The following is a 27,549-nucleotide window of genomic DNA, read 5'->3' as shown; positions in this document are numbered from 1 at the left end:
CTTAACATCTGCCAAAAGCCCAAGTCACTACCCTAATAACAGCATTGGGTAAATCTGATATGCTATTAGTAATAGTTTGAGAATTCTAAATTCCGTACGTTAGTGGTCTCCATTTTTTCCCCACCATTTTACCATATATTTACTGATTGCCCACTGCAGCTTGGCGCTGGCTTCAATGCTAGGGAAGTCCACGCAATTAAGACCAATGAACTCTCTGGAGCATGTATTTTCCTGGAGGGAGACGTAGAAGTGACAAGCAGACAAGGACAAGAGAAAGCATATTAGATAGCGTATCAAGGGCTACAAACAAAATAAACAGGGTGATACGACAAAGGAGATCTGATGGTTGGGGCGGTCCCTTTTTTTTTTTTTTTTTTTAAACCACTCAGCCTGTGTCCTCTCCCTCTTACTCCCCCAAAGGAGGAGAAGAACAATCACCAATGGCAATAAGCAGTTGCCGAAGCAACACCTAGAGCCACCTTCATGAAGCTCAGGAGAGAACACTGCGATGGAGAGGTGCTAATTTTCATGGGGTTCGGGGAAGGCTTCTGTTATTAGCTGAACTCTGATCTGAAACCTGGACATGCAGAGAACACTGGAAAATTCCAGGCAAAGGACGGATCTGAAGATCCTGTAGTTGCAATGTTGTGGTTGGCTTGATGGAGGGGAGCAGAGGCTAGCCGGGAGGCAGGGCAGTGCGCTCCGAGGAGAATGGTGTAGGCTGGGAGGTGACCCGTACAGGAGCCCCACCATGGCCCACAGGCATAGCAAGGAGTCATGCTTTCATTTTAAGAGCGACAGGAAGCCACTGAAGCTGTTCGATTTATATTTAATAATTATGATCTGGGCTCCTGTTTGGTGAATGGAAAGAGAGAGAGAGAGAGAGAGAGAGAGAGAGAGAGAGAGAGAGAGATGAGGGTGGGAAGAGAGGAGTCTAGGTCTTGGTGGGGGAGAGGGGTCAGTTCTCTTTTGAATGTTAGACTACAGGTGGCCGGTGGGACATCTCCTTGAGGAGGTCAAGCAGACAGATGGAACAAGGTGTTTGGGGCCCAGGGAGAGGTCTTAGTTAGAGGTACACATTTGGGAGTCAACATTCACAGTTCCTTCCTGACCACCCAGGCACCTATTTGGTAATCAATGAACTGCTTTCAAAATGACCAATAGATAAAGGAGGGAAAGGGCGAGAGAATTTTGCATACAAGAAGATGTTTTGAATCTCCTGGCAAGGAACACTCAGGAAATGTTAGTAGAGGGCCAAGTACGGTGGCTACTCGATAAATACGAATTCACAGCGATGAATCTCGAGAAAGCAGGGAACCGTCATTTCCCTTGCTGCTTACACCCTCTATTCCTCATCCTCAGTATCTTTTCTCCTGGTGGTTTTGAATTCCTGATCCAGGCATCTTGCTTTGTTCTTGATCCCTGTCTTTTGGACTCTCCCATGCAGAGAACACGGTCATGGCTCCAACTCTGTCCCTAATGACTGTGTCCGAACCTCTTCTTCACAGGTTTCTGAATCTGCCTTGAATCGGGAACACTGAGTACTTATTATGTGCCAAGCCCTATTCTAGACACTTACCACATATATCCCGTTTATAGCACCCTGCCAAGTAGATATTGGCCCCTGGAGCAGAGTAGACCTTCATCTCCCTGAGGAAGTAAGTGCGTGACTCTAGTTAAGTAGTCAGAAAGTGGCACAGCACGAATCCAAAGCAAGGCCAGCTGATTCGGTAGCTGGGCTCCTCTGCCTGCATTCCCAAGGCTCCCTGGATTTTGCCTGCTGAATCCGGTGGTCCCCTTGACTCATCGAGGTCCCCAGCAAAGTCTGTTAGGGGGCTGGTATCTGTTGACGGCCAGCAAGCGCTCAAGTCACGCTGGCCTGTGTCTTTACCCTTGAGCAACAGTGTTCCGTATCTGCGTGACTACAGACCCCGCCGGTGCTCTCACGTGAGTCCTCATCGTATTCAGCGGGACGAGCCTAACCTGAGAGGAGCCCCTGGCCCGGGAAGATACGAGCCACCAGAGAGACAAAAGAAATGGGGTACGCTGGAGTAACACAGCGGGGCAGGCTTGCCGGGGACATGGTGGCTGGGAGCAGACAGGCTGAAGACTAAGAAGGAGGGCGGCTGGACTGTATATAGAAGGAAAACGTGGCCTCTTAATAGCTGGCTAAGGGGTGAGATGGCAAAGACAAAAAAATCGTAACTCACGGTTCAAAAGAAATAGCCCTTACGGCGTTAGGTAAATGTGCTAATAAAGCGTCAGTCTCTCTGGCCGCATACTCTAACTGAAGGCTTTCTGACTTCATTAGGCATGTCCCCTGAGCATGCAGGTGCGGCACGGGCCAAAGAGACATTTGCTCACACACTGCCTGTAGCAGAGGCAGCGGTTTCACAGCATCCAAGAAGAGGCCGTGCCTTCACCTGAAGGAGGCCACGTCCCAGGATGCCAAGCAACGTGGGCAGGAACGATCTGCAACTCCTGTCGCACCGGAGGACCAAGGGAGCTGAAGCCGCTCCAGTTGGCACTGTCCCTCCAAGCAGCACCTGCTCCTCCAGCAACACGCGACCCTTTACCGCCGGACACCTGGCTGGCTGCACGGGCCCCATGCTGCCTGCCGAGGAAACGGAGCTGATGAATATCCATTTCAGGCGAGGTTTCATGGTAGAAATGGGATGTGGAATTTCTAGAGGCAAGCAAGCTATGAGTCCAGCATCAACCAGGTAAGTTATTAATGAATTAAACTGACAAAGGTCGGAAGGTGAAAAGTTGGTTCAAAAGACAGACGAGAGGACAAAAAAAAATAAAAAAGCCACGCATGCGCTATGTTCTTGAGTGACAGCACACGGTGATGGCTTGTGGCACACAGCTCTGCTTTGCCAAGAGGTCTGTGGCATTGCCTCCTGACGCAAGTGCAACATTAAAGAGATTTGTGGATCCTTCAGACCCCGCTGGACGTCTGAAGAGTTTCAGCTGAATCCTAGGAAGAGCTGTGAAGCTAATCTGAATCTACCCATCTCCACTGCTAACGTTCCACCTGGCTTAGAGGACAAATGACACGGCTCCAAAGATTTTGAGAAGCAAAGAAGGGCGCTCCCTCTCACACGTGCACCCACACATGCACCCACACATGTGCGTACATATGCAGAGGCAAAATAGTAGATCTTTAATTACACACATCATGATTTTGTTCTCTTCTGATATGACATGCCAAGTATCAATAGCCAAGTTCTTTGCTGTCCCAACACCTAGATCAAAGTCAGAACACACTGGGCTTTCCATATAGATCTGTTGAATAAATGAACAAATGAGCATTTACAATCTCTTTAGATTTTAAGTTCCAGTACGCAACTTTGCCTAGAGACTTCTTCTCGATACCCCTAGGAAAAGTCGTTAGTTGTGTTCTAATTTTACAAAGCATTCTTTTCATGGAGACGTCTGAATCCCTCTAGCTCCCTGCACGGGCTATGATTTTTCTGCTGGAGAAATACTAAATGCAAAGTAGGATCGGAGGAATTTGTAATAGTTTGTGTCTTACTTGTCTCCCCAGACACTCTATGCCAAGCATCCCATTAAACATTTTGTACTTACCCTATTCCTTTCTTATTCCTTATCTTATTCTCCTTTATTGTTGAACAACAAAAGGACAAAAGTCATCAGGGTCGGTGACAGGACACAATCGGTTGATGAATTTCAGTATCCAACAGAAGTAAAATTTCATGTAGAAACATTTATTAACTAGTGATAAGTCAGCTCTGGGTGTGGATATCTATGGACCGAAGTCTTTGAGACAGGTTCAAAACCAGATCCCGTCAGTCTTGTAGCCAGAAAGCACTGATGTTCAAGGATGAATCTCAAGGGTGTTGGAATGGGAGCCTTTTCCTCCCGATAAGGCAGATGGGACACTTTAAGTGACATCTGCTACTGTATATTTAATCTAAGTCATACTATCAAAAATAAGCAAAGACCCACGGACCTTTGGGTGAAGGGTATTAGTTTGACTATTACAGAAACTGGTGCCAGCATAAAACTAGGAAATAGAACCTTCGCCCTGCCTTTCAGTCTTGCTGGCATCCCAGACGATAAGAGAAGTGAAGGAGGCCTGGGGATAGTTCTCTGGGCTGTGAGCATTTTTATGAGTTGGTACATTTTTAAGCTTATCTCCAAGAATAAAAACAGTCACTTTTCTTGTAGGGACTTTTTTTTAACGTCAAGTAAATGTGACAGAGCATAAAGGTTTGTTAAATATGAGTGTTGAGGGGACCTAGATATTTATTATTCTCTGTGTTTTCTCTGTTGGAAGCATTCCATAATAAAAAAAAAAAGATAAAAGAATCCAAACAGCAAGGAAAACACCAAAACACACGTCTTGGGGGTTTTAAAAATGGAGGCTTAATTTGCCTCTGCAATGGTTAAAAACACAAGACCTCTGATTTCAAATTAGTTTGTGAATATTTTTCAAAGAACACCCGATTTCAAAATATAGATTACTTAGGTGTTAAATTTGGTGACACTTTAACAAACAGTAATGTAAATCAACTCCCAGGAAACCGGAAAGCCCTCCTATGTCAACATAGTGCTGACAATTCATCATATTTAACAAGGTGTGTTGGAAATAGCTAAGTACTGACCTCCCCAGGACAAATGATCCTCTTGGGACGAGGGGCCTCTTGCTGTAACTGATATACTGCCAAAAAAAAAAAAAAAAGATAATTATAATTAGAAAACTACAACACATACCAAAATGTCTTCAAATAGTTCCACCTAAGTATATCTCAAGAACTGCAAATATTTCAAACAAAAAATAAAACAAAAAGGATACAGGCACATTTTTAGACTGAATAAAGTCAGATCATTTATATGGAAATGAGTTACCATGGATGTAAACTGGCAAAATTGATTTTTTTATTCTTTTACAAGGCCAATTTAGTTTCATAATTGTTACTGGCATTGTTCATTTTATGGCTTTCTTGGAAGGTAGGAGTAAAATTCTTCTATTTTAAGAATGGAATTCTACTTTTGAGTATCTAAGCAGTAAGATCACATAATAGGATTCCTGATTTTCCATGATGTCTCCTGACACATCGGGGAAGGACTGACATTAGCAGGAGTGTTATTCTCTGAAATGTCACAGATATGTACAAAGACACCACTGATTCTGTGAGTGGGTAAAACCCCAAGTCCTTTCTCTTTTCATGAGTGCCATTCTTGGCCCACCCATCACCAGGTATTCTCATCTACATGACTAATTCCCACCCATTGTCATTTCTCTTTCTTGGGTCCCTCAATATCTTAAGAAATAGTAACCCTCTTATATCTTGCTTCAAAGACAGCCTTTCAGGCTTGGGTGTGGAGGAAAGCAGGTTTGTATATAAAAATAAAATTTGTCAGCCTATTATCCATGATTTTTCTGATTACAGTGAGTGATTTTCTGCTGTTCAGCTAGTCCGGTTATTTTTCTTGGAAGGAAACTATCCCAGGTGCCTGGGCGGCTCAGTTAGTTAAGTATTAGACCCTTGATTTCGACTCGGGTCATGATGTCGTGGCTCATTAGATCAAGTCCTGCATCGTCCTCTGCACCGACAGCTCAGAGACTGTTTGGGATATTCTCTCTCTCTCTCTCTCTCTGCCCTTCCCCGACTTGTGCACTCTCTCTTGCTCTCTCTCTCTCTAAAATAAACAAACATTAAAAAAAAAGACAAAAGAAAAAAAGACGAAAACTACCCTCTGCAGGTACCTGTGAGCTCTACCTCTTTGAAAGCCAAGCTGAGAATCTTGCAAAAGGAAGAATTAATTTTAGACCATATAAATGTATGAAAAGTTACAATTCAGTCACGTAAACTATTTCTAGAAAATGTAGTAAGATAAGCAAAAATTTCTGATCTATTCTTAGGTCTAAAAATAAAAAAAGAAATTTTAACTGAGATGCAGATGGTCATGTGGAAACAGCGATGGAGATGATGGGATGTATTCTGTAATTATGGCTTCTCAATGCCTGCAGCTCAACGTGGTTATTTTCTTACCTAATTAAGTGTAGACTGCCCAGCTTTTGCACAAAGAAGGAACTATCTAACCCTCGTATAGACGTTTTAACGTGCCACGTTGCCAAGCTGACTTGCCCAGGCTAATGACAATGCCTGTGTCACTTAAGGACAACTGTACCCATGTATGGCAGATAGAGACAGAGAAGGCCTCTCGTCAAAGAGAAAACACGAGGAAGAATTGGCCAAAGATACACAAATAATTGTGGACGTTCCACTGACCATCCCAGTAATGCCCATGCTCTCCTTAAATCATGGGAGAGGCTGCGTGGAATCCTTTATACCTCTTGAATCACCCCCAATACCTACTACCTGGTTTCCAACAGTGCTGCTATTAATGAGTGTAACGGGACCCAAAAGGGCCAGTTCCTAAAATCACGGAGTGATAGACCCAAGGGGAATCGCAGAAGCTCCATCCAGAGAATCCTGCCCCCTCCTCTCTTCTCACTGCCAATGCCTCTTGAAGCCAACAGTTCTACGTGGCAGTACGGCTGGCTGCACACCATTTTTAATGCCTCGTTTGGAGGTGACAAAGGAAGTATACATGTTGTAAGACAGGAGCATTTGTTGCTAAGTGTGCCTTTGTAATTCATATCAGCAAATATTTGAACATCTGCTATAGGCCATATACCACAGTCACCATTATATGGAGGCTTTTATGATAAATGGAGAGAAAGGGAGAAGGGAAGGGAACCAGCATATCGAGTGCCTATCATGTGCCAGGGACAATATTTTATTGAATCTTCAGGAGAAATCAGAAAAAAGAATGCTGCATTATTATCATTCTTATTTTTAAGATGAGGGAACAAGCACAGGACAGTTAAATATTTGCCCTGGGGCATCGGGCTATCCTTTTGAGTCCAGAGCCCTGCTTGTTTTTCTATGCCTCAGGGCCTTTGCACTTGCTACACCTTCCACCTGGCTTGCTCTTTCCCAGGGTACCCAAATGGCACCCTCTCTCCCTTCTCTTGAGTTTTAAAGATTTAAACTCAATCTTTAAAAAAAATTTTTTTTAAATGTTGAGAGATAGAGAGAGATAGGGTGTGAGCAGGGGAGGGGCAGAGAGGGAGGGAGACACAGAATCCGAAGCAGGCTCCAGGCTCCAAGCTGTCAGCACAGAGCGTGACATGGGGTTCGAACTCACGTACCGCGAGATCATGACCTGAGCCAAAGTTGGACGCTTAACTGAGCCACCCAGGCGCCCCCACATAAAGCTAAATCTTAAAGGTCACGCTAAGGAGCATGGATATTCTTCTGTCTGAAAGCGGGGTGACGGCTACATTTTTTGAGCAGGGAGAGGACATGATCTGGTCTGTTTCAGCATAATAAGGATAAGACTATCCAGAAGATACAAGTTGCCAAATTAGGGACACCTACTATGTGCCAGACACCTTATCTACATCTTCCCATTTAATCTTCCCAACAAACTTCCAAGGTAACTAGTACCCTTACTGAGAAAGTAGTGGAGATGCCAAGCTTTGAAGAAGCCCCAGGTCACACAGAGAATATGACGACATTGAGATTTAAAGCCCGATTTCCAGATCCCAAGGTTTGGGATTTTTCAGCCTCGCCAGTAGTTCCCAAAAGCAGGAGGTGGAGAGGGCCTGAGCACTGGCAATGCTCACTGACATTCTGGGGAAAAGCCCCCCCAGTTTGCTTTTCTTTTTTTTCTTTTTTTTTTTATTTAAAAAAAATTTTTTTTAACGTTTATTTATTTTTGAGACAGAGAGAGACACAGCATGAACGGGGGAGGGGCAGAGAGAGAGGGAAACACAGAATTGGAAACAGGCTTCAGGCTCTGAGCCATCAGCCCAGAGCCCTACGCGGGGCTCAAACTCGCGGACCGCGAGATCGTGACCTGAAGTCGGACGCTTAACCGACTGAGCCACCCAGGCACCCCTGTTTTTCTTTTATAAAAGCTCTTTGGAGACTCTAATACCTAGCCATGAGTGGGGCCACTGCCCTTTGCCTCACTGAAAGGAGGATCAGAGGAGGCTGCCTTGGAGGCAGGGAATCCAGAGAGAACAGTATTTTAGTCGTACCTAAAGGAGATCGTGAAAATGTGCATTAAGACAACCCTCTGGTGGGAAGTCAGACAAGAAGGTAAATGGATTGCAGAGGAGAACTGACAGCGCTTAATGATACACTGAATGGAGGGAAGGACCTTGAAACCAGGAGAGATTGAGACGCCATTAACACTCACAGAGGATACAGGTGAAGGAACATTCCAGACAGGGTAAAGTCGGTCGCTGTGCCCTCTAAGGACCCTTTGAGGTTTAGTAAAGAGCAATGCGATCGTTCACCAATCTCAAAACCAGGAGCAGTCTGAGCCAGGGGCGACTTTGAGGGAGTCCCTGCAAAACCCTCAAGCCAGGAACACCGGGTCTTTTTCCTGGTCCTCGGGCAGCACACATCACTGACCGATCGCTGTTTCTCAGTGAGCAGGTCTCAGGAACCGATCTGTTCGGTGCTGTTCCAAGCAACAAAAGTTGGCAAATAGGCACAGAAGCCTGTTTCCCATCTGGATAATGTGTCTCTATAAAGATAATGAGATGACGACCAACAGCAATGGTAGCCCTATAAAAAAATGGGCCCTAAATCCTATCTTAGCTTCGAGCAGGGGTTTCAGGCGCTCGTTTTCAAGGTTAGCTACAACCAAACAACCATCCGTGAAGAAAAAAACCTCTGAGGCAATATTTAGTACAAACTGGAACATGTCACATCATCTGAAAGTGTCACTTCTTGGATCTTTTTTGTTGTTGTTCAACAAACACATTTCACAAGCAAAACACGATAACGTATGTCACTTCTTGGGTGGTTCTGTGGGCTAGGAGGTGATACGATGGAACTTGCTGCTATAGCAATGTTCCAAATATGTTCTAGGCACTCCCCGGCCCTCGGCACTCTACGGGACCTCAGAGAATTCTTTGCACTGGAGCCAGCTGTTCGGCAGGGGGCATGGCCACTGGGGTCCATGGAGGTGGAGAAGAGGAGTCCTTGCTTCCCAAGCAACGTGAAGCACATCGAGAAATCCAGGACTCACTGAAAGAATGTTTTACTTTTTCTTCAATAAGAAAAGCAGGTTCATTCTCTAACAGTAATCACCCCACTTGTTGGGGATGCCACGGGAAGGCCTGTGGCCTGGGTGACACTGAAGCCCTGTCCACACCCATTGGCTCCTTACAGACCCTGCAGGAATGGCCTCTTAACAGCTTCTTCTTTATTGAGAGGGCATGAAGACCCAGGAGGCCAAGCCAGCCATTTGCTTGTGACATTGAGCCAGGGCCACCCTGCTCACCGCCCATGTCCTTCCCATTCTTCGTGGGAAAAACTCATGGGTGCGAGTGAGAAAACAGCAGGTGTTTTAGAGGTCGTCTTGGCTTGACCTCACCTCCAACCTGCCTCACTGGCAGAATGTCCAGACTTAATGTGGACCGAGCTCTTTTCTTGTCTAATGGCACAGTGAGAGACCCGGGGATGAGGCTATGTAGCCTCATGATGAAAGGGTCTCAGGTGTAAGTGTGAAAAAGAAAAAAACGACGGGGTATGATAAATTGCAGATTTCCCCCACCAACTCTTCTGATTCAGAAATCTGGGGGTTAGGGCTGAGGATCTGTTATTCTAAATATTCTCCCCAGGCAATTTCGATGCAGGGGGCCAGGGGGTCAGGGTTTTGAGGTTCTCAACTCCTCTTTAGGAAAACAGGCACAAGCTGTGACTGCTCGACCTACCGCCCAGGAGGGTCTCCTGGGAGAGCTGTCAGCACCAGAATCTGCTGTCTAATTGGCACTTGGCCTCTTAGAAAAGAAAGTCTCTCAGAGTATACTCAGGGAGATGGACTTGTGAACTTGTCTGCTTAGGGCATACAGTTCATGTGGCTCCGGCTTAAAGTTTAGAACATGGCTTCATTGTTATTTTTTTAAGTGCACTTAAAGATAGCTTTTTTTTTTTTTTTTTTTTTTTTTTACGAAAATGGAAATCAACGCTTTCTTGATGACTTCGTCAATGCTTTGTTTTGGGGTCTGATCGTGAATATCAAGGACTAGCTGCAGATACATGATACTTTGGGACAAGATTATTCTTGTCCCAAGACAAGCCCAGTTAAGTGGTAGCATTAGGTTCCGAGAAAGGGAGGGGAGCGGAGAATTCAGGTAGTTAAGGAAAATCATGTGACATCACGGTTCTGACTCAAGACCCAGGCTGATCGATTCTGCTGGCCTCACAACTCGAAGCACAGTGTTTGGCTTAATGCAAAGACTTAATATGTATTGGCTGAATGAGTGATACATGAATGAATGCACAATCTACTTTAAATAAAATATGGAGGGAGCTGATTTCTAAGGTTCCTACTCCTCTAAATTTCTAAACCAGACATTTGTGGTTGCCTTCCCCACATCCATTTCCATCTTCTCCATTCTAACAGTCCTCCAAATTTTCCAGTTATGTGGATTACAGAGGGTTGGTCCCTGACTGGTTCAGGTCAGCAGCATATTCAACTCTTTGACCGTAATGATGGAGTTGAGAATGGGTAACGCAGGTCGGTCAGGGCTGAGACTCGGTCCTAAGTCTTTGCTAAAGGTATCCGGAAAGTAAACTGTCTGCCTGCTGCTCTTGAATAAGGGAGGTAGTCCTGATGCTGTTGGTAGCTATCTGGGATCACAAAGGGAGAGCCTCCTAATAGTGATGCCCAACCTGAAAAGCAGAGCCAAGAAACGAAGAGATACACAACTGCATATGTTGCTTGAGCTGCTGGAATAAGTCCCTGGACCTTTTGCTTAAGTCATTGAATGTGATGGAGTGGAATATCCCGTTACCTCCATCCAAGAGCATCGCAATTAGCATTAAAACTTAGAAATCGGGGCACCTGGGTGGCTCAGTCGGTTGAGCATCTGACTTCGGCTCAGGTCATGATCTCGTGGTTTGTGAGTTCGAGCCCCGCCTTGGGCTCTGGGCTGACAGCTCAGAGCCTGGAGCCTGCTCCGGAGTCTGTGTCTCCCTCTCCCTCTGCCCCTCCCCCGCTTGCGCGCTGTCTCTCTCCTTCTCAAAAATAAATAAACATTTAAAAAAGAAACTTAGAAATCACTTTTTAAAGTGTGTTATTATCAGGTAAGCTAATTTTCTTTTAGGCATAATGTCATAATGGGGACTAATGCCTCATGATAAAAATCTGATACCAAATAAGTCAAAATTAATGTCCCATAATCATCAATAAAAGATAAGACATACCTATATACTTCTACACCAATTAAAAATCACATTTTTAGAACCACGTCTTATAACATGGCAAAAATGTACTGCCTTCAGTAAATAGAGGAGCAACTTAAAAGTACCAAAAGTCACTAGAGTTAAAAAAAAAAAAAGTGTGCGTGATGGGAAAACGTGCATTCCATAAATGCTATGCTAATGAGCTTGACATCAATACCTAAAATTATCTTTCAAAGGGCTGTTTGTGAACATTTCACAGAAAAGGCCTCGGTGGTTCCTCAGGTTCAAAATGGATTTAACAACAGATTATTTAAAACCAAGCAAATTTCATGCTCTGGAATTTTTTGGACTTTCAGATCAGGAAAATGCTACAGGTTTAGCATATTTGAATTTTTTTTAAGTAGACTCCAGGCCCAGCATGGAGTCCAATGCGGGGCTTGAACTCATGACCCTGAGATCAAGATCTGAACAGAGATCAAGACCCAGACACTTAACCAACGGAGTCATCCGGCCGCCCCTGGCATATGTGGATTTTAAGAAGGATCTCGTGAAGCCCTGCAAGGCCCTAAGATTCCTTTTCCGATTCATCCTTGAAGACTCATATACAAATTTAACCCCTCCTATACAGTCTTCTCTAATCTCAGGCCGTGGAAGAGGAGGATACTATGACTGAAGCCATTTGCATTTTAAGTTAATCGCTTTATATCTTCTCCCTTACAAGACCACACATTGGAGAAAAGTAGGGGTCACAAGGTAGTCATTGTTGATTCCTAAACCTTGTTCTCTGACACGCAAAAGGTCTTGCCTGCATGTTTGCTGAAAGACCGTATGAGTGGATAGTAGTCTTGGGAATAAGATAGAGTAGCATGAGCTTGGGGATAATACGGTCGGTGAGCTTAGGAGTGGCCCAGCACCCAAACTCAAATAATTTATGGGTCCAGGACAGCCAAAAGAGTTCTTGCTCAGTGATGCTCTGGATAGATTCAGGCAGTGTGGTTTTGATGATGTCGACGGCACATCTGGTGGCATTACTCCCCTCAGTTTTAGAGTTACACATCACTAGAGGCCCTCAAATAGAGCCGGGATGACTATCGGTTGGGCGTAATAAAGAGCAATTTCATATATGCCATTAGGTCTGTATTAAACGGCCTCAGCTATCCCTTCTGTGTCGAAAGTTGTATGATTTAAGAGCAAATGAAAAAAAAAAAAAAAAAAAAAGCACGACTTTGGTGAGACCCCCAAACCAGACTCAAAACCGACACACTAGGGTGAAATTGATAGTGTAAACATATCATTAGCAACGTGTTTTCCACCTTCCTTAGGACTCAGAAGCACTTTTAAGAGATATATTGGGTGGCCCAAGGCCTCTTAGCAAAAGGCGAAATGAATTTGAGCCAATGCCATCTTTTTGCTCCCGTAAAGCTCTCTGTGGTGACATTCGCTCAACAAATATTTATCGGCTAGTTAATGTATGCCAGGCTGTGTGCAAAGCGGTGTGCAAAGCACAGTAAGTCATGGAACACCCAGCGCCTCTCACTATAGATATTTTGTTGATTTACTGTCAGAGTTCTTCACACTCCATTAGGAAACAAACAAACAAAAACATCCAATTACTAAGTCATTAGCGCTGCCTTTTAAAATAGAAGATCAGAGTGCAGAACATTAGACTGGAAGGGCCCTTGGAGACCCGGCACAGCCCCTTTATTTCACAGATGGAAGAACAGACTCATGTAATAAAGAATGAGGTGCCTCTATATATGCTGACATGGAAAGATAAAAACAAGGTATTTGTGAAGTGAAACAAGCAAGCTGAAGGACACCAAGTACAGCATAAGCACCATTTTTCTCAAAAGGGAACAACAGCAAAAATGTCTTAACGTTAGCCGTGTGTATTTTGAACACTTGGAAGGATACGGTTTCCAAAACTGACCGAGGTCAGCTCCTGGGAAGCAGGAAAGAGACACGGAATCCGGGGTGGGGCTGGCTTGTCAATTAGGAAAAAATTCACGCTCAACCTTGTGTATTTTGTAATGTTTGTCTCTTACGCAGCTGTGTATTGCTTCTGTAACAGAGAGAGAGAGATACAGGCATGTGCGTATATGCGTGTGTGCATGTATACTTAGGTAGAACATTTTGAGTGGAAGGAAAACAATCGTGAAAACTTGCAGGCTGGGGTCAGACTTGCTTCTGGGTTCCACCCTGAATGCCAGTCCGATGTGCTCAGAGATGGAGAACATATGCTAAGTTACTGAACCTCCCTGAGCTGTGGTTTCCTTGCATGTGAAACAGGATAATAATGGCAGCCATCGCTTAGGGCTATGGTGAGAATGTGAGAGTTCAGGCACACAGCTGGCACAGTGGCCAGCACAGGGCAGCTCTCACGGGTGGTAGAAACAACGGTGGCATCGATAACGACGATAATAATTATTCTTATGATTGCTGTGCAGAATCAGAGCCCGAACAAGGACATGTGTCCCCGGGCTGTCGGCACGGTGGGTTTCCAACCGAGCACATGCCTCCCCTCGCTTGCTGGAGAATCACTTAGGCAGATGATACTAAGGAAAGAGAAAATAAGAGAAAATGAACTCGATGTGATGACAACTGCCTGCCTTCATGAAGGGAACTGAACTGTTGACTGATGACCAGATATGACCTCTGTTTCAAAGGCATCACCTGTAGTGCCCAAACAGTTCTTTGCCATCTGTTAATATTCTTTGCGGTAAATGTCATATCATACTACAACTATAGGATGATCAGCGAAGAATGTACTTCATGGAAGTCAACACATTCATCCTTGCTGAGCAAGTCTGCAAAAAGGGAAAGGAAAGGGGCTCAGTCGGTTGGGCGTCCGACTTCGGCTCAAGTCATGATCTCGTGGTCCATGAGGTCAAGCCCCGCATCGGGATCTGTGCTGACAGCTCAGAGCCTGAAGCCTGTTTCAGATGCTGTGTCTCCCTCTCTCTCTCTCTCTCTCTCTCTCTCTGCCTCTCCCCAACTCACGCTCTGTCTCTGAGAAATGAATAAACCTTAAAAAAAATGTGAAAAAAAAAAAAAAGAGGAAAGGAAAGCCCCAACCCAAAAGGTGGGGAGTCAGAATGTATATCTCTTTTTTTCTAAGCATTCCTGAAGTAGGTCACAGGCAGCCTGCTCTTGAGGGTCCTGGCCACGGGAGAGGGCTGTGCAGTTCACCGTGACTTCTTCCTTAGCAGAAAAAGCAAGATTTGGGTTTTCAGTACTGTAATGCGGGACGGCTTGTGTTCATTAAATCAAAGGCAAGAATTGTTCAAAAGGCAGGCCTACTGAAGACATCTGAAGAGATTCTCATTTCAAATACTCACAGTACGATTTCCATATTGGAGGCTGGTATTCTTCAGCATCTAGAATAAAAAAGGGAAAAAAAAATCAATCTGTCAGCCTGAACGTCAAACTGTCAACATGTGTCTCCTTCGGAGGAACAACAGTCTGTCAGCAGTACTTGCATTCTGGTCCCAGGGGGCCCTCTCTGCTCATTTATGGGACAGTTCCAGCCATGAGGGAGGAAATGTACATGGCAACCCTTGTGGACCCAACAGCACTCTCTTTAGATCACTTACCATGACAGAAATCAATTGCTTAACCATTTTCATAGAGCCCAGTAAATCAAAAAAGATTTTTAAAGCAATTAACTTGATTGTACCCTCCAGTAATCCTTTCAAAGAGTATTTACTTAACTTGGCATAATAAACATATAATTTATCTCACAGTTTCCCATCAGACCTTTAGCCCATTTATTAAGACTTGAGGGCAAGACGTAAAGGGGCAAGTATGTAATATTAAATCTGGGAAGTTGTGCAACTCAACCAACTGAACTCCTAAAATGACTGGGTCTGACAGCAGAGACACTGATGATTCAATTGGAATCGCATTATCTCCTTGAATTTATTCCAGTGTGTGACTTAGGAAATTTCTAGAACACCTCTCAGCAATCAGAAGTGTCAGCGTGAAAGAGTTACAATAAAATGGAGAGGATGAAATTGTTATTCATCAATCTAGAAAACAGACAATGGGAGAAAAATCTGCTTGTTCAGTCGATTCAACAATCCCAGTGCTGACAGCTGAATTTATAATTGTGATGGAGTTATTACAGCCTTCCTGAGCATGTAGCTAAGGCCTTGGTTAAACATTGGTAACTTAAGCAGCCAGAGGGGAGAATCCTTTCCCTCAAATCACAGAACACTGAGCTGGAGGGAACATTAAGAGTCCTCGAATTCGGCACCTTTTACGAGGAAAGTGTTCTTGTCATCCTGCACCCCCAAGGTATCACACAGCCATCCTCCCACTGCCCTTGTCCTTATGCTACTGTCACAAACGAGTTTCACGCCAAGGACCAGAAATTCTCTAACCTCATGCGTGGAGATAGTTTGAGAATTTTTCCTGAGAAACAAATACGCTATTTATATAAAAACTAACTCAAGAGTGGTGAACTTCCCCAAATCCTACTTAATTACAGTTGTGTAGCTTAAATTAAATTCTTTCACAATTAATGTCTTGCTCTCTGGGGCCCACCTGATCACAGAGGCAACTAAATGCCTCTGAATGTAGTTTTCATTCACATAAATCTGTACTGTTAGGCCCACATTGCCAGGAACCTATCTATGAATAATCAGCCACATAAGTGCACACACAAATACAGTGCATTAATAACGGTTTGTGTTCTTATTCAAACTTAGTTTGCCGATAAAAGTGACATTCTTAATAGTTTTGCCAAAGTAGAACAATATCTTAGAATAGTGAGCTTTTAACCCAAACAAGCCACTAATTTCACTCTCTATATGACAGAAACCAATTTTAATGAATTAAATTGTATTAAATTAATTCAATTTAATTAAGTTTCCATGAATTAAATTGTAAGGGGTATTTGTTTATAAAAAGCACCCAAATAAAATAAATCAAGTTGCTGAGTTTACAATAAAACAGAAACATCCATACAATGCCACCTCACCAGAAAAGCCAGGTCCTGTACGTTAAAATGTTGAGGGCATTTTCAAAAATATTTTTCAAAGATACACACACACACACACACACACACACACACACACACACGAGACTGCATAAAGAGCGTTGAATCCTCACCACTAGATCACCAGAGTGACCAGATCGCATAGAAATGTAAATCTCCGAGATGTCATCTACAACGAAGCTCTGACGTCTTACTCTTCTGGATGAGATTTGTTCTCTGAGGCGAGAGCACAATCCCCAGACCAAGAAGTGGTCAAGAATGTTCAGTGCCTAGAGTGCCAGTCTTTGCCTATTAAGGGAAGGTCCTCAAAGAGAAGGAATCTCCTTTATGCAGGTTTTAAGGATAGCTCAGATGCTCTCCTTGGGTCTCCTACGGTCTTCTTGACTGAAGTCAAAAGCTTAGACTCAAGGATCCCTCCCTGTCCATCAATCTGGCTGTTTCGTGAAAAACCCAGAATTTTGTTTCATCTGAAACACTGACTCCCAACTTGATAACTTTCGCTGAGGCTGCCCTGCCTGCTACAGAAACAGTCTACCCCTTGCCAGTTGTTCGCGTTAGCGGTATTATGGAGAAGTGAAGAAGGCCCCCTACAGAGACCGGAGATCACAATACGCCCCTGCTGGACATTCTGCAGTGTCTTCCTTCTGCATTTGGAATAAGAGATACAAACCTCTTGCTGTGGCCTTCAAGGTCTTGGGTCATCTGGTGCCTGTCCACCTCTTTGACATCTCTGCAGACATTTTGCCCTTCTCCGCTCCCCCAGAAAGGCTAACTTTCTCTCTGTTCCTAGAGCAAGCCATGCTCTTCCGAGCCCCCAGCCACTGCTCTTGTGGATGGTCCACATAAAATGCTTTCCGATACATCTTTGCATGGCTGACTTCCTCCATTATGTAGGGCTTGGCTCACAGGTCACCTCCCGGGGGCCTCCCCTGACAATCTTGTGTAAAGTAACCTACCCCTGGCTCTTGGCACTCTCCTTCATCGCATTTATTGCCCCCTGAAATTATTTATCGATTTGTTGGCTTGTTATTACTGGGCTCATCCCACGAATAGCCCAACTCCATATAAGCAGGAACTTCATTCACTGGTGCATCTCCAGGCCTGAGAAGGGTGCCTGGCATGTAACACATATTCAAAAAGCCTGTGTGACGTACGAGAAGCCTCAAGGTTCAGATTTTACCTCCCACAACGACTGGCTGAATAACTTGAATCGGGTTACTTCAATTCTTTAAGCCTCCCAATACTCATCGCTGTAAAAGAGAAGTCAAAGTGCCTACCTCATAACCTATCTCTTAGGGTCACTGTGGGAACTGAATGAGACCCCCCCCCCCCATCTCGAGTTCTTGGGACAGCGCCTGGCAAATAGCAAGTTCTTGATGTAGGTCCACTGATGTTGTCATTGTTACACTGCCCTGTCCCGGTTCTTCCCAGGCTGTCTTCTGTCCCTTGACCCCAGCCATGGCCATCTCTAGTCTTGCCCCTGAATCTGGAGCCTGTAATTAAGTTCCAGTGCTGTTGTCATGGAAGGTTTTTCTTTCCCATTAAAGAATTCAAAGTGAGAGGCCATTTGTCATGCTTCGGTGGAACAACTATAATTACCTTGGTCTTAGAGACATGTTTCAGAAACCACTAAAGCACACTGTTAGGAAACCTTGGTTAAGAGACAAGGCACAAAATATTTTTAATACGTTGAAACAAATCTTTAGCGGCCTCCAACGCTGCTCCACCAACTTGCACATTCGCCCCAGTTTCAAACAATATTTCTCAAAGCTCTACTTTACTCTGGGATAGCCTGACACTTTTTTTTTTTTTTTCAAACCGGGAATAGGTTTTCTAGGTCATTTAGTTCACCCTCCTCATTTGCCAGATGAGGAAAATGAAACGCAGAATGATTAAGTGGCTTTCTCAAGGTCATACAAGGAGTGGAGGCCAAGGTGTGATGAGAGCAGGAAACTCTGTCTTCCAGGCTTCGAACACATCAGTCATCCTTGCCAGGCAGCCCACCCTCATTTGCATGTATTGAGTCCAGAAAAAAAACATGCCGTGCATCAAGTTTGCTACTTCAATTCTTGTGAATCTGGAAAGACGTAATAAAGCAGGGAAAAGGAAAAAAAATAGCCATATGAAGGACTGACATCAAGCCAAAGGGCAGGCAGTATTTCATCTGTGTACCTGACCCCATCGAAGAGTTACAGTGCAGGAGGTGGAAGGTCCTGGAAGTACTGACAACATAAAGCCTAAGGCTTTGGGAAAGTGTATTACTTTGTGAAACATTTTCGAGACATGGGCATGATGCAGAAGGAAGGGAGAGGAAGTAGAAGACAAGAAGCTTCATGTTTAAGGAAAAAAAAAAAAAAAACTATCACTGAATCCAAAAGACAGGTGTATGCTTTTGGAAAAGAACAATGAATTTATAAGGGTCAAAGAGACGTAGGAAATATATTGCTTAAAATACTAATAGGTATCCCAACTCCTGGACCCAGCAATTCTACCCGTGGGGATTTAGCCTGGGGTAGTAAATGAGCACACATACAAAGATGAATATATGAACGAGGTTTTCATTGCTGTTTTGTGTACAACAGTGGATCCAAAAGCCCAGAAAGAAGGAAGTGGTTAGGTAAATTATCATATAACATAGCCATGGAAAATAACAGTGTGGGTCAGAGCTTTGTGGTCCAGAGCACGGCCTCTGCAGCTAGAGGTAGTCTAGGTTCCAGACCTAGTTCTGTCATTTATTATAGCTATATGACCTTAGGCAATTTACCTCATCTCTCTGTGCCTCAGCTGTTTTATCTCTAAAATGGGAGTAATCATGCTACCCAACATATAGCATGTTGTGAGGCTAATAGGTATGAAACACTTAATCTAGTGCCTGGCATGGAGTAAATTCTTTGCTTGCTATTATTTTCTTTCCTTAATGACGTAAACAAATATTTATGCTACGTGAAGTATTAAATCAGGTTATAAAATAATTTATTAAATTTAATCCCATTTTAAGAAAATATTTGTCTACATAGAAGTTATCTATAAGGCTATAGAACCAATTATTAAATAGTCGCTATACCTGAGAGTGAAAATTTAGGCAATTTCTGTTTTTCTCTTCATTTGCTCACCTGCATTTTCTAATTTTCTGTTCATGTTGCTTGTATAAAAATTTAAATTAATAAGAAATAAATTCATGGGAGTGCTTAATGGTTTCTCTCTTCTTTTTAAGATTTTATTTTTAAGTAATCTCTATACCCAACATGGGGCTTGAACTCATAACCCTGAGATCAAGAGTTGCATGCTTCACCGACTGAGCCAGCCAGGCGCACCCTGGTGGTTTCTCTTTTTTAACATGCTGTCTAAATAAATCACCACCCTGAACACAAAGTATAAGTAAAAAGACCCAATTCTTAATATAATTCTTAATAAAATTCTTACAATTACACAGGTAGCATGCACAGTTTTAGTCCAGGAAGAGCAAAGAGTGAGGGCAAAAGAAACAAGACAAGAGCTTCTGTAGCAAAAGGCTGTGCCCAATCCCCTTGGCCCTCTGTTAAAAATTGTGTGAAATAAAGATTAATGAGCAATTCTAAGCAGGCCAGGAAACAGGTATCTCCTCTCATTAAAGAAGGGGCAGGGTGGGGGGAGAGAAAAAAGGTATAGATGCTTAGAAAATGATCAGAATCTTACAAAAATAGGTAACAAGACCACTCAAAGGAAATCATCTATAGAGAATCCAAACATAGTAAACAAAAAGCAAAGCAAAGCAAAGCAAAGCAAAGCTGGTTAAAGGGGCCTGGAGGTGCACGTTAAAACTTGGAAATGATCAAGAAAACTTATGTCCTCAAGCAACTAAAGCTTTGAAGAGTAGCACCGCCATTCTGAGCTTTGGGGGAAGGAGGAAGAATCCCGGTGTCGGCACGTGGAAAGGTCTACTATGTCTGAGACCCAGGGCGAGGACAACAGGGGCAGTAGAGAGCCCTTGTCATAAAAAGACACCTCTCTAGACCAAGAGCATCACAAAAATAATTTAAGATCACTACTGTTTCTACTAAACTTAAAAGGAATACACACTTGTGAAAAACAGAAAAGTTCCAACAAATAAAAAATGTGTGTCTTAGAAAGCCTCCTACTCAGAAAAAGTACCCTTAATCCACTGATGTGACTCTGCCTAGATTTTGTCCTGTAAGTGGCTAGAATAAAAATTTATAAAAATGGTCTCTTATCCTATCTACTGTTCTGCAATTTGCTTTTGACCTTAATGATATTCCTTAGGCATTTTTCCATGTCAGCACACAGAGATCTGTAAGGTCCTAATTTTTTGAACTGTGGCTTGGTCTTCCGTTCCATGAGCATACCCAAATGCATTTAATTCATTAATGTAACAGTTTCTAACTGATGACTATTTAGGCTATTTTCAATTTTCTGTTACTATAAACAAAGGTGCAATGATACATATGTTAAATGCTGGCTGAAGGATCTGCATATGTTTTGTCTGAAAAGCTGTTAAAATGGGGGGCGCCTGGGTGGCTCAGTCGGTTAAGCCACCGACTTCAGCTCAGGTCATGATCTTGCCGTTTCCGAGTTTGAGCCCCGCGTCGGGCTCTCTGCTGACAGCTCAGGGCCTGGAGCCGGTTTCAGATTCTGTGCCTCCCTCTCTCTCTCCGCCCCTTCCCCACTCATGCTCTGTCTTTCTCTCTCAAAAATAAATAAACGTTAAAAAAAAAACTTTAAAAAAAAGCTGTTAAAATGGGCTTCAGAAGGTGGAACTCTCAACAGTGTATGGAAAAATGCCTGTGTCCCCACACCTTCACCAACACTAGCTATTGTCAACATAGGTTTTCATTTTGTGCATTCAAGACTCAATTAGAAAACACAGAGATAAGCCTAAATATGCATTGGCAGGGAAGCAAACAGAAGCACAGAATGATCCTGGGCATGAACCTGTGGAAACATATGGCCACGGAGTAAGGTAGAAACGCGCTAATCCCATTCATGTTGGTGGCGGTGGCTGGAAGGCTCTACTCTTCCAGGCATTTTCAGCTCCAGAAATACATTCACTTGATGGAATCACCTGAGGAGCAAGTGTAAAGGAATCTGGGGACTGATTAATGAAGAAAAATTAGAGAACGCCAGGTGCTACACTCGAGTAAGTGACAACTAAAGAGGAAGTACCTGTAAACATCAAGGAGAGCCAGATTCCTTCGGTTGGCTCAGTGGTATATGACTAGATCAACAGAGAAACACATGCGGGGCCTTTGGAAAATGCGAGCAGTGAAAGATTCACCAATTTAGAGAATGATCTACCAAGAAAGCTGGAGATGACCCATCCTTAAGGATACTTCAACCAAAGCTGCATAAATTATTGCAGCTTGGGGGGGGGGGGTCATTTGGAGACGGGGAGTGAAAGGATTGGCCCCTCCTTCTGCCATCCCCTGTCCCAGAAGGGCCAGGTCTCTGCTGTCACTTTTGATTTATTAATGCACACATTTGCAAATGGGCTGCAGTCGGTGACTTTTTTTTTTCCCAGGGAAGTTGGGTGGAAAACGGGTTTTTCAATCAGACATGGGATGGCCTCGCAATGAGATCACAGTTGCAAATCTGTTGGGTGATTAGCTTAATGGGCCCAGAATGGGTGGGATTCAAATGAAACTGAACAATGACAGGAGGAGTACTATGTCACGTTTGTGCACTTGCTGCAATACGCCCTTGACACACACCCTATGCCCAAGCTCGGGTCTTCAGAAGTTATGTGCAAGCCAGAGTGTGCAGCCTGTGGCTCGTCAGGCATTCCAGCCAAATGGTGCCATCCCTGGGCTGCACAATGACCTAGAGATCGTCCTAACTGCTTCACATTGAGATGTGAAGGCTGCTACAGAGATTTCTTGTTGTCACACTGGCTAGGGAATACAAAAATGTGTTCTAATGCCTGCCATCTATACAGGTTCCCTGCATCCCCCTGAGAAATCAGGCAGCCTTGTATCCTCTTTTAAAACTGCTGCTTGGGTAGAGAATGGAGGCCTGGGTGCATCTCACAGTGGATCATACGTCAGGGATTTTTGTAGCTGATTTAGTCCTCCTTGCAGAGAATAATTAGTAAGACTAATTCCAGAAACTAACAGAAAGTAATAAGTTAGTAAGACAAATTCCAGAAACTTGGCTGGGCCCCAAGGACACGACTAAGCTGAGATTTTTCTGAAGACGATGAAGCTACGAAGCGCCTTGGGCTGGAGTCTGTGGTCACTAGAGGGCACTGGGGCCACACGGAGCTTCTGTTCTGGGCACTTATTCTGTATACAGAGGCATGATGAGATTCTTTCATTCAACAGGCATTTAGTGAACACATACAATGAGCCAGGCGGTGGGGACACCTCAGTGAACAAGGCAAGTAGGCTTACAAAGCTCTGTATGATCTGGCCCCTGGCCACCTCTCCCTGGTCGTCCCCTCTTGCTCACTATACCTCAGCCACTCTGGCCTTTCTTTCGATCCTTGAGTCCATCAAGATCATTGCAGTCTTAAAGATCTCACACTATCTCTTCCTTCTGATTTCCCCATGGTTGGCCTCATTATCATCTGGATCTCAGCTTAAATGTTCTGGCTCTTCAGCGATGTCTTCCTGGACCATCTTATCTAATGCTGTCTCTCAGATAGTCTCTCATTCCTTGCGGTCTTTTCACCATCTGAATTATTTTTACTGAGTGCTTATATATTTCTTTGTTTAGACAGTGCTGTGAGAGCAAGAGCCTCACATATCTTGTTCTCTGATGCCTGGATCACCATTAGCCTATTGAGTACCTTTTGTGAATTAGAAAAAGGCACCCGTTTCAATCTGGCTTGACAATGGCTTGGCAATCAGATAGCACCTTTGTGTGAGGAAGATGCTTGCTCTGGGAGGCAGAGCCCCCGTGCCAGAGCACATGGTGAGGGGAGTCCAGGCTGAGTTCAGCCACAACTCATCCCTTGGCAGGCACAGACAGTACAACAGGAATGGCCCCCAATGTTGTATCCCAGGATATACAGATGCTTAATATAGAGTGGGTAAGTGAAAGACAGACATTGTTCCCTGACTCAAACCTTGCATTCTGTCAAGGGATACAACAAATAAAGAGGCAGTTGATGTATAGGAGGAGTGTCCATGGCAGAATTTCCCAATCTTGGGAAGGCTGAGTGGGGGTAGGCATTTCCCATGCCTTGGCCAGTTACCTCTGGCCTTGAGCAGTCCTGTCCAGGGCTCCTTCAAGAGTAGTCCCAGGGGACTAGAATCTACCATCAAGGCTTACAGCCTCCAAAGACTAAAGGAAGCATAACTAACTTCTGGTACAACGGCACATTAAGCCTAGTCAAAGAGATGTTCTATCACCTAGACATCTACTACAGTAGCCAAAGGCAAGGAGTGCCTTTTTGGACAAATGGGCTCATGGAGTATGACTCACGGACCAAGGTAGGGCCTGACAGGACCAGAGGCAAAGCAGATCATGGCATTGACAGCTAGAAGTGGTTCAGCCTGCTGGCCAAATATATAGACTATGGTGTGTGTGTGCACGTGCGTGTGCATGTTTCAGAGTAGCTAGGAATTAGAGAGATAAGTAGGCACCAGATAATTAAAGGCTTTTAAAACCATGCTAAGGGCTTACTTTTGCTCCGGAGGGAAGGGGAAATACAAGCAGGGAAGACACAGCATCCATTTTGCACTTTAAGAAGATCACTCCAGTTGCAGTGTGAAACAGGACTGGTGGAAGAGAAGATGATAGGGAGAGAAGATAAGGGGGGGGGGGGAGTCATGGAGCTAGACAGTAAGTGGGGCAGGTGACATTGGTGGTCTCAACTTGAATGGTGGCAGTGGAGATGAAGAAAATAGGGTGGATTCAAAAGGCATCAAAAAGGTAGAGAATCCACAGGACTTGGTGATGAACTGGATGTGGACAGAGAAGGAAAGGAGAGAAAATCACGCTGGGGTTGGGCAGAAGAAGACAAATGGTTTTGGCATAAGTGACTGGATGGATAGTGATGCCATTCACAGAAATAGGGCGGGTGGGAGAAGAAGCAGGTTTGGCAGATGGCGATGCATTTGGCTTTTCCCTGTTGGAAAGAGACATCCATAGGACAGCCAAGTAAACATATCTAGGAGGCTTGGAGTTCAGAAGAGAGAACTGGGCTGGGGATCTAGAAATGGAAACCACAACATGCAGATGGCCTCTAAAGTGGACGACATGATGTTGGATAAGCATTCAGAGGGAGGAAAGAAGGTGTTTGATGGAAGCCCCAAGGAGCACCAACAGTTAAAGCATGAGAGTGAAAGGGGCATGACAGAGACCAGAGAGATAGGGAGAAACCACAAGATGGGCTGACATCAAAGGCAAGGCCAGAAACAATTAGAAAGGGAGAAGTGGCCAGTAGTATCAGGAGCTGTTTGAGCAAGATAAGCTTGAGGACCCATTGCTTCAGGAACAAGGGAGGGGGGTTTTGATGACCTTGCAGTAGAGTGTGGGTAGGTGAGAGGGAGTAAGTGAGATGAAGGGTGAAGGAAAGAAGATAAATAGAACTTGTGAGTGTGCATACCTCTTCTGGGTGGTATGGCAGTGATATGGAGGTGAACATCTCTTTCCAGTAAGGGGTGTGTGTGTGTGGGCGGGGGGGGGGGGGAGTGACGAGGGTCAAGGGAAGTAAAAGACACAGGAGCTGTAATTTGGATATCATTGTCATTACCTCCTGCCGAACTGCTTGCCTCATCCCAACTCTCCCTTCTCTCTCGGGGCCCTCTCCCTACTTCCTCGCCCTATGTTTCTACAAAAATGCTGTTTCCTCCCAGCATGATGGAGCTGCTTTCCTGGTGGATAATTTCCTCCTTTATCATTCCTCCTCTGCTGTTTCTTTAGAGACAACCCCCACACCCACGACCTCCATTCAGCCTAGAGGCCTGTCTCTCCTCCTCTGGCCCCCGCCCTGACATTCTCCCTTCCAGCATCTGCCTGCCTCTTTACAAATTCTTTTCATCAGAGGAATGTCTTCTTGGCTTTCCTCCAGAAGCCCTTTTGGGCATTCATTTATTCATCCAACAAATATTTACCTACAGCTTATAGCCTAGTTGGCACAAAATACCGTACTAGACACTGGGGTGGATATAAAGGCAAGATGCAGGAGCTAACCACAAGGAATCAGTTAGGAAATGAAATAAAGACATCGTTCATTCATTCTGCAAACTGCCTGCCTGCCTGCTGGGCACGCAGCTCCTGGCCACATGTGCAGGTAACCATAGCGCAAGGCAGAAAAGTGGCATGTTACGTAGCAAGATTAGACCAAAAAGTGTTGTTGGAACGGACAAGAAAAAGAGATTATTACACTCGGTTATTTCTTGACAATTATTCTTTTATTCCTCTCCTTCCTGAAGAAGGCTTCTTCCATAGAGAAGACAAGTTAGCTCTACCACCAGCTCTACTCCTACCATTCAGAAGAGCCACTTTGTTCTCCTCTTGCAATAATATCTTTGAGTTCACTGTGGGCGTTTGCGTCTCTTCAGATATCTAATGGTTGTGGGGCAGCGACAGACTAAATGCTCATGAAAGCTTCTCATAAATCATGGTCTTGGCAATGCTGCTACTGGGTAGGAAAGAAAGATTTCTTGGCCATCCCATATTTGGAGTCAAATAGAGGGAGTCCTAGTGCAGGGACAGAAGAAGGAGAGAGGTCTCCTACCAAACCTGGAAAGGAATCTTTAAGCGCCTGGTACATTCCAGATTCTGAGGTGGGTCCCTTATACACGTTATCTCTAATTTTTACAATTTTCTTAAGTCATCTCTCCACACACTCCCCATCCATCCACCCACCCACCCATCTAGCCATCCATCCCTTGAGCAAATACGCATGTACCAGGCACTGTGTTGTATGATAAAGATCCAGCTGTGAGCAAGACAAGCCCAGTCCCCGCTTTCCGGGTGCCTTCAGTCCAGCAAGGAAGGCAAACATCAAACAACTAATTGAAATAAACTATGGAAATGTTGTAATACAGAAAATCTGGAAACTCTGTTTCCTGGGTGATTTGTAGCTGTTCCCCGACCCCTTCCCAGACTGGCCTTAGTTCTCTCAACTGAAAAGACAGAGGTTGCTCTAGAAAGTCCTACGAAAGCTCTCCTGGTAGACATTTCCAGGACTCCTTAAATTCTCAGTCATGAAGCATCTGCAATCTCTCCACTCCTGGCTTCTCTGATCAGAGCTGTTCGGTTGACCTAGAGGGTCAAAAGCAGCATGCTGATGCCAACAGTTCTGATGACCATATCCTTCCTGCCCTGAGGGAACAAGAGGACCCTTCACATGCTATGGAATAACCTTAGCATTGGCTTGGAGAAGTGGTGAAGATTAGTCTAAAGGAGTATATATATACTGTATGCCCCAATATACCATGTCAGTGGGGGAGGCTCCTTCTCCAATCCTAGCCTGTGAAGGACCCTCAGTAAGTGAATTCCTGGCCTCTACCTGAGACTGTATCGTGTCCTGGGGAGCCAGAAGCGATCTGTCTCTTGGTTTTTACGCCAGCCCTTGGGAGCACGACCCTGGCGGTGGATAGCTGCCTTCCTGGAGGTCTAGCTCCGCAGTACCTGGGCACAGGTGAGCCTGCTTAATGCTGGGGTTCAGTGGTTAGCAGGTCCGCTAGCTAACAACCCTTTCGTCTGCCCTTAGCAATAAAGGTGACACTGTAGCCCATGCCTACTTTATTTTCATTTCTGCTTACTTAGAATAGGCCTGCTAAATATTGGGCCTTAAGCAACCTGCAGCAGAAGGCAGCCTCCATTTTCCTAATGAGAAGATACACCCCCCAAAGTTTCTCAATATTTAAACGTGTAGAGATATCAATAGTTATAAGGAAGCTACTCATAACATTTAATTATTAAATCAGGCATACATGCATATTTAAAATCGGGTATACAATAATCCACAAATTTAGAGACACCACCTTCGTCAATTCGCATTTTACGGAATGTCTATTTAAATTCTCTGTGTGTATCCTTGGCACTTTTTGACATCTTTTTCCCCAAAGCACATCATACTGTTTTTTCTTTAGCCTTTTCAGAGCAAAAACTGCAGAAGTCCATGTACGATGTGGCCCTGGACATCTCAGTCCCTTCCATGCGTTCGCATGACATGAGAGCAACTAGCTGGCTTTTCATTCATCCTGCAGGTGGCCATGCTGCTTTTTAAAGTGACCTTTAGGGGCGCCTGGGTGGCTCAGTAGGTTAAGCGGCCGACTTCGGCTCAGGTCATGATCTCGCGGTCCGTGAGTTCGAGCCCCGCATGGGGCTCTGTGCTGACAGCTCAGAGCCTGG

General features: G+C 44.4%; 1 protein-coding gene and 1 pseudogene across 1 annotated transcript in view; both read right to left on the bottom strand.

Moving 5' to 3' along the window:
- Positions 1 to 27,549, bottom strand: part of CHN2 (chimerin 2) — a 299,494-nt gene that overhangs the window by 131,129 nt on the left and 140,816 nt on the right. Inside the window, exons 2-3 of the mRNA XM_060632800.3 lie at positions 14,585 to 14,623; positions 4,632 to 4,687 (exon numbers count right to left, since the gene is read on the bottom strand). Of these exons, the coding sequence (XP_060488783.1) occupies positions 4,632 to 4,687; positions 14,585 to 14,623 (95 nt within the window). The remainder of the gene's footprint in view (positions 1 to 4,631; positions 4,688 to 14,584; positions 14,624 to 27,549) is intronic.
- Positions 386 to 507, bottom strand: LOC132680018 (small nucleolar RNA U3; annotated as a pseudogene).

Source organism: Panthera onca, chromosome A2, assembly GCF_046562875.1.
Source record: "Panthera onca isolate mPanOnc1 chromosome A2, mPanOnc1 haplotype 2, whole genome shotgun sequence".
Lineage (NCBI taxonomy): Eukaryota > Metazoa > Chordata > Mammalia > Carnivora > Felidae > Panthera > Panthera onca.
The sequence above is the reverse complement of the archived record's forward strand: the minus strand, read 5'-3'. Positions and strand labels throughout refer to the sequence as shown.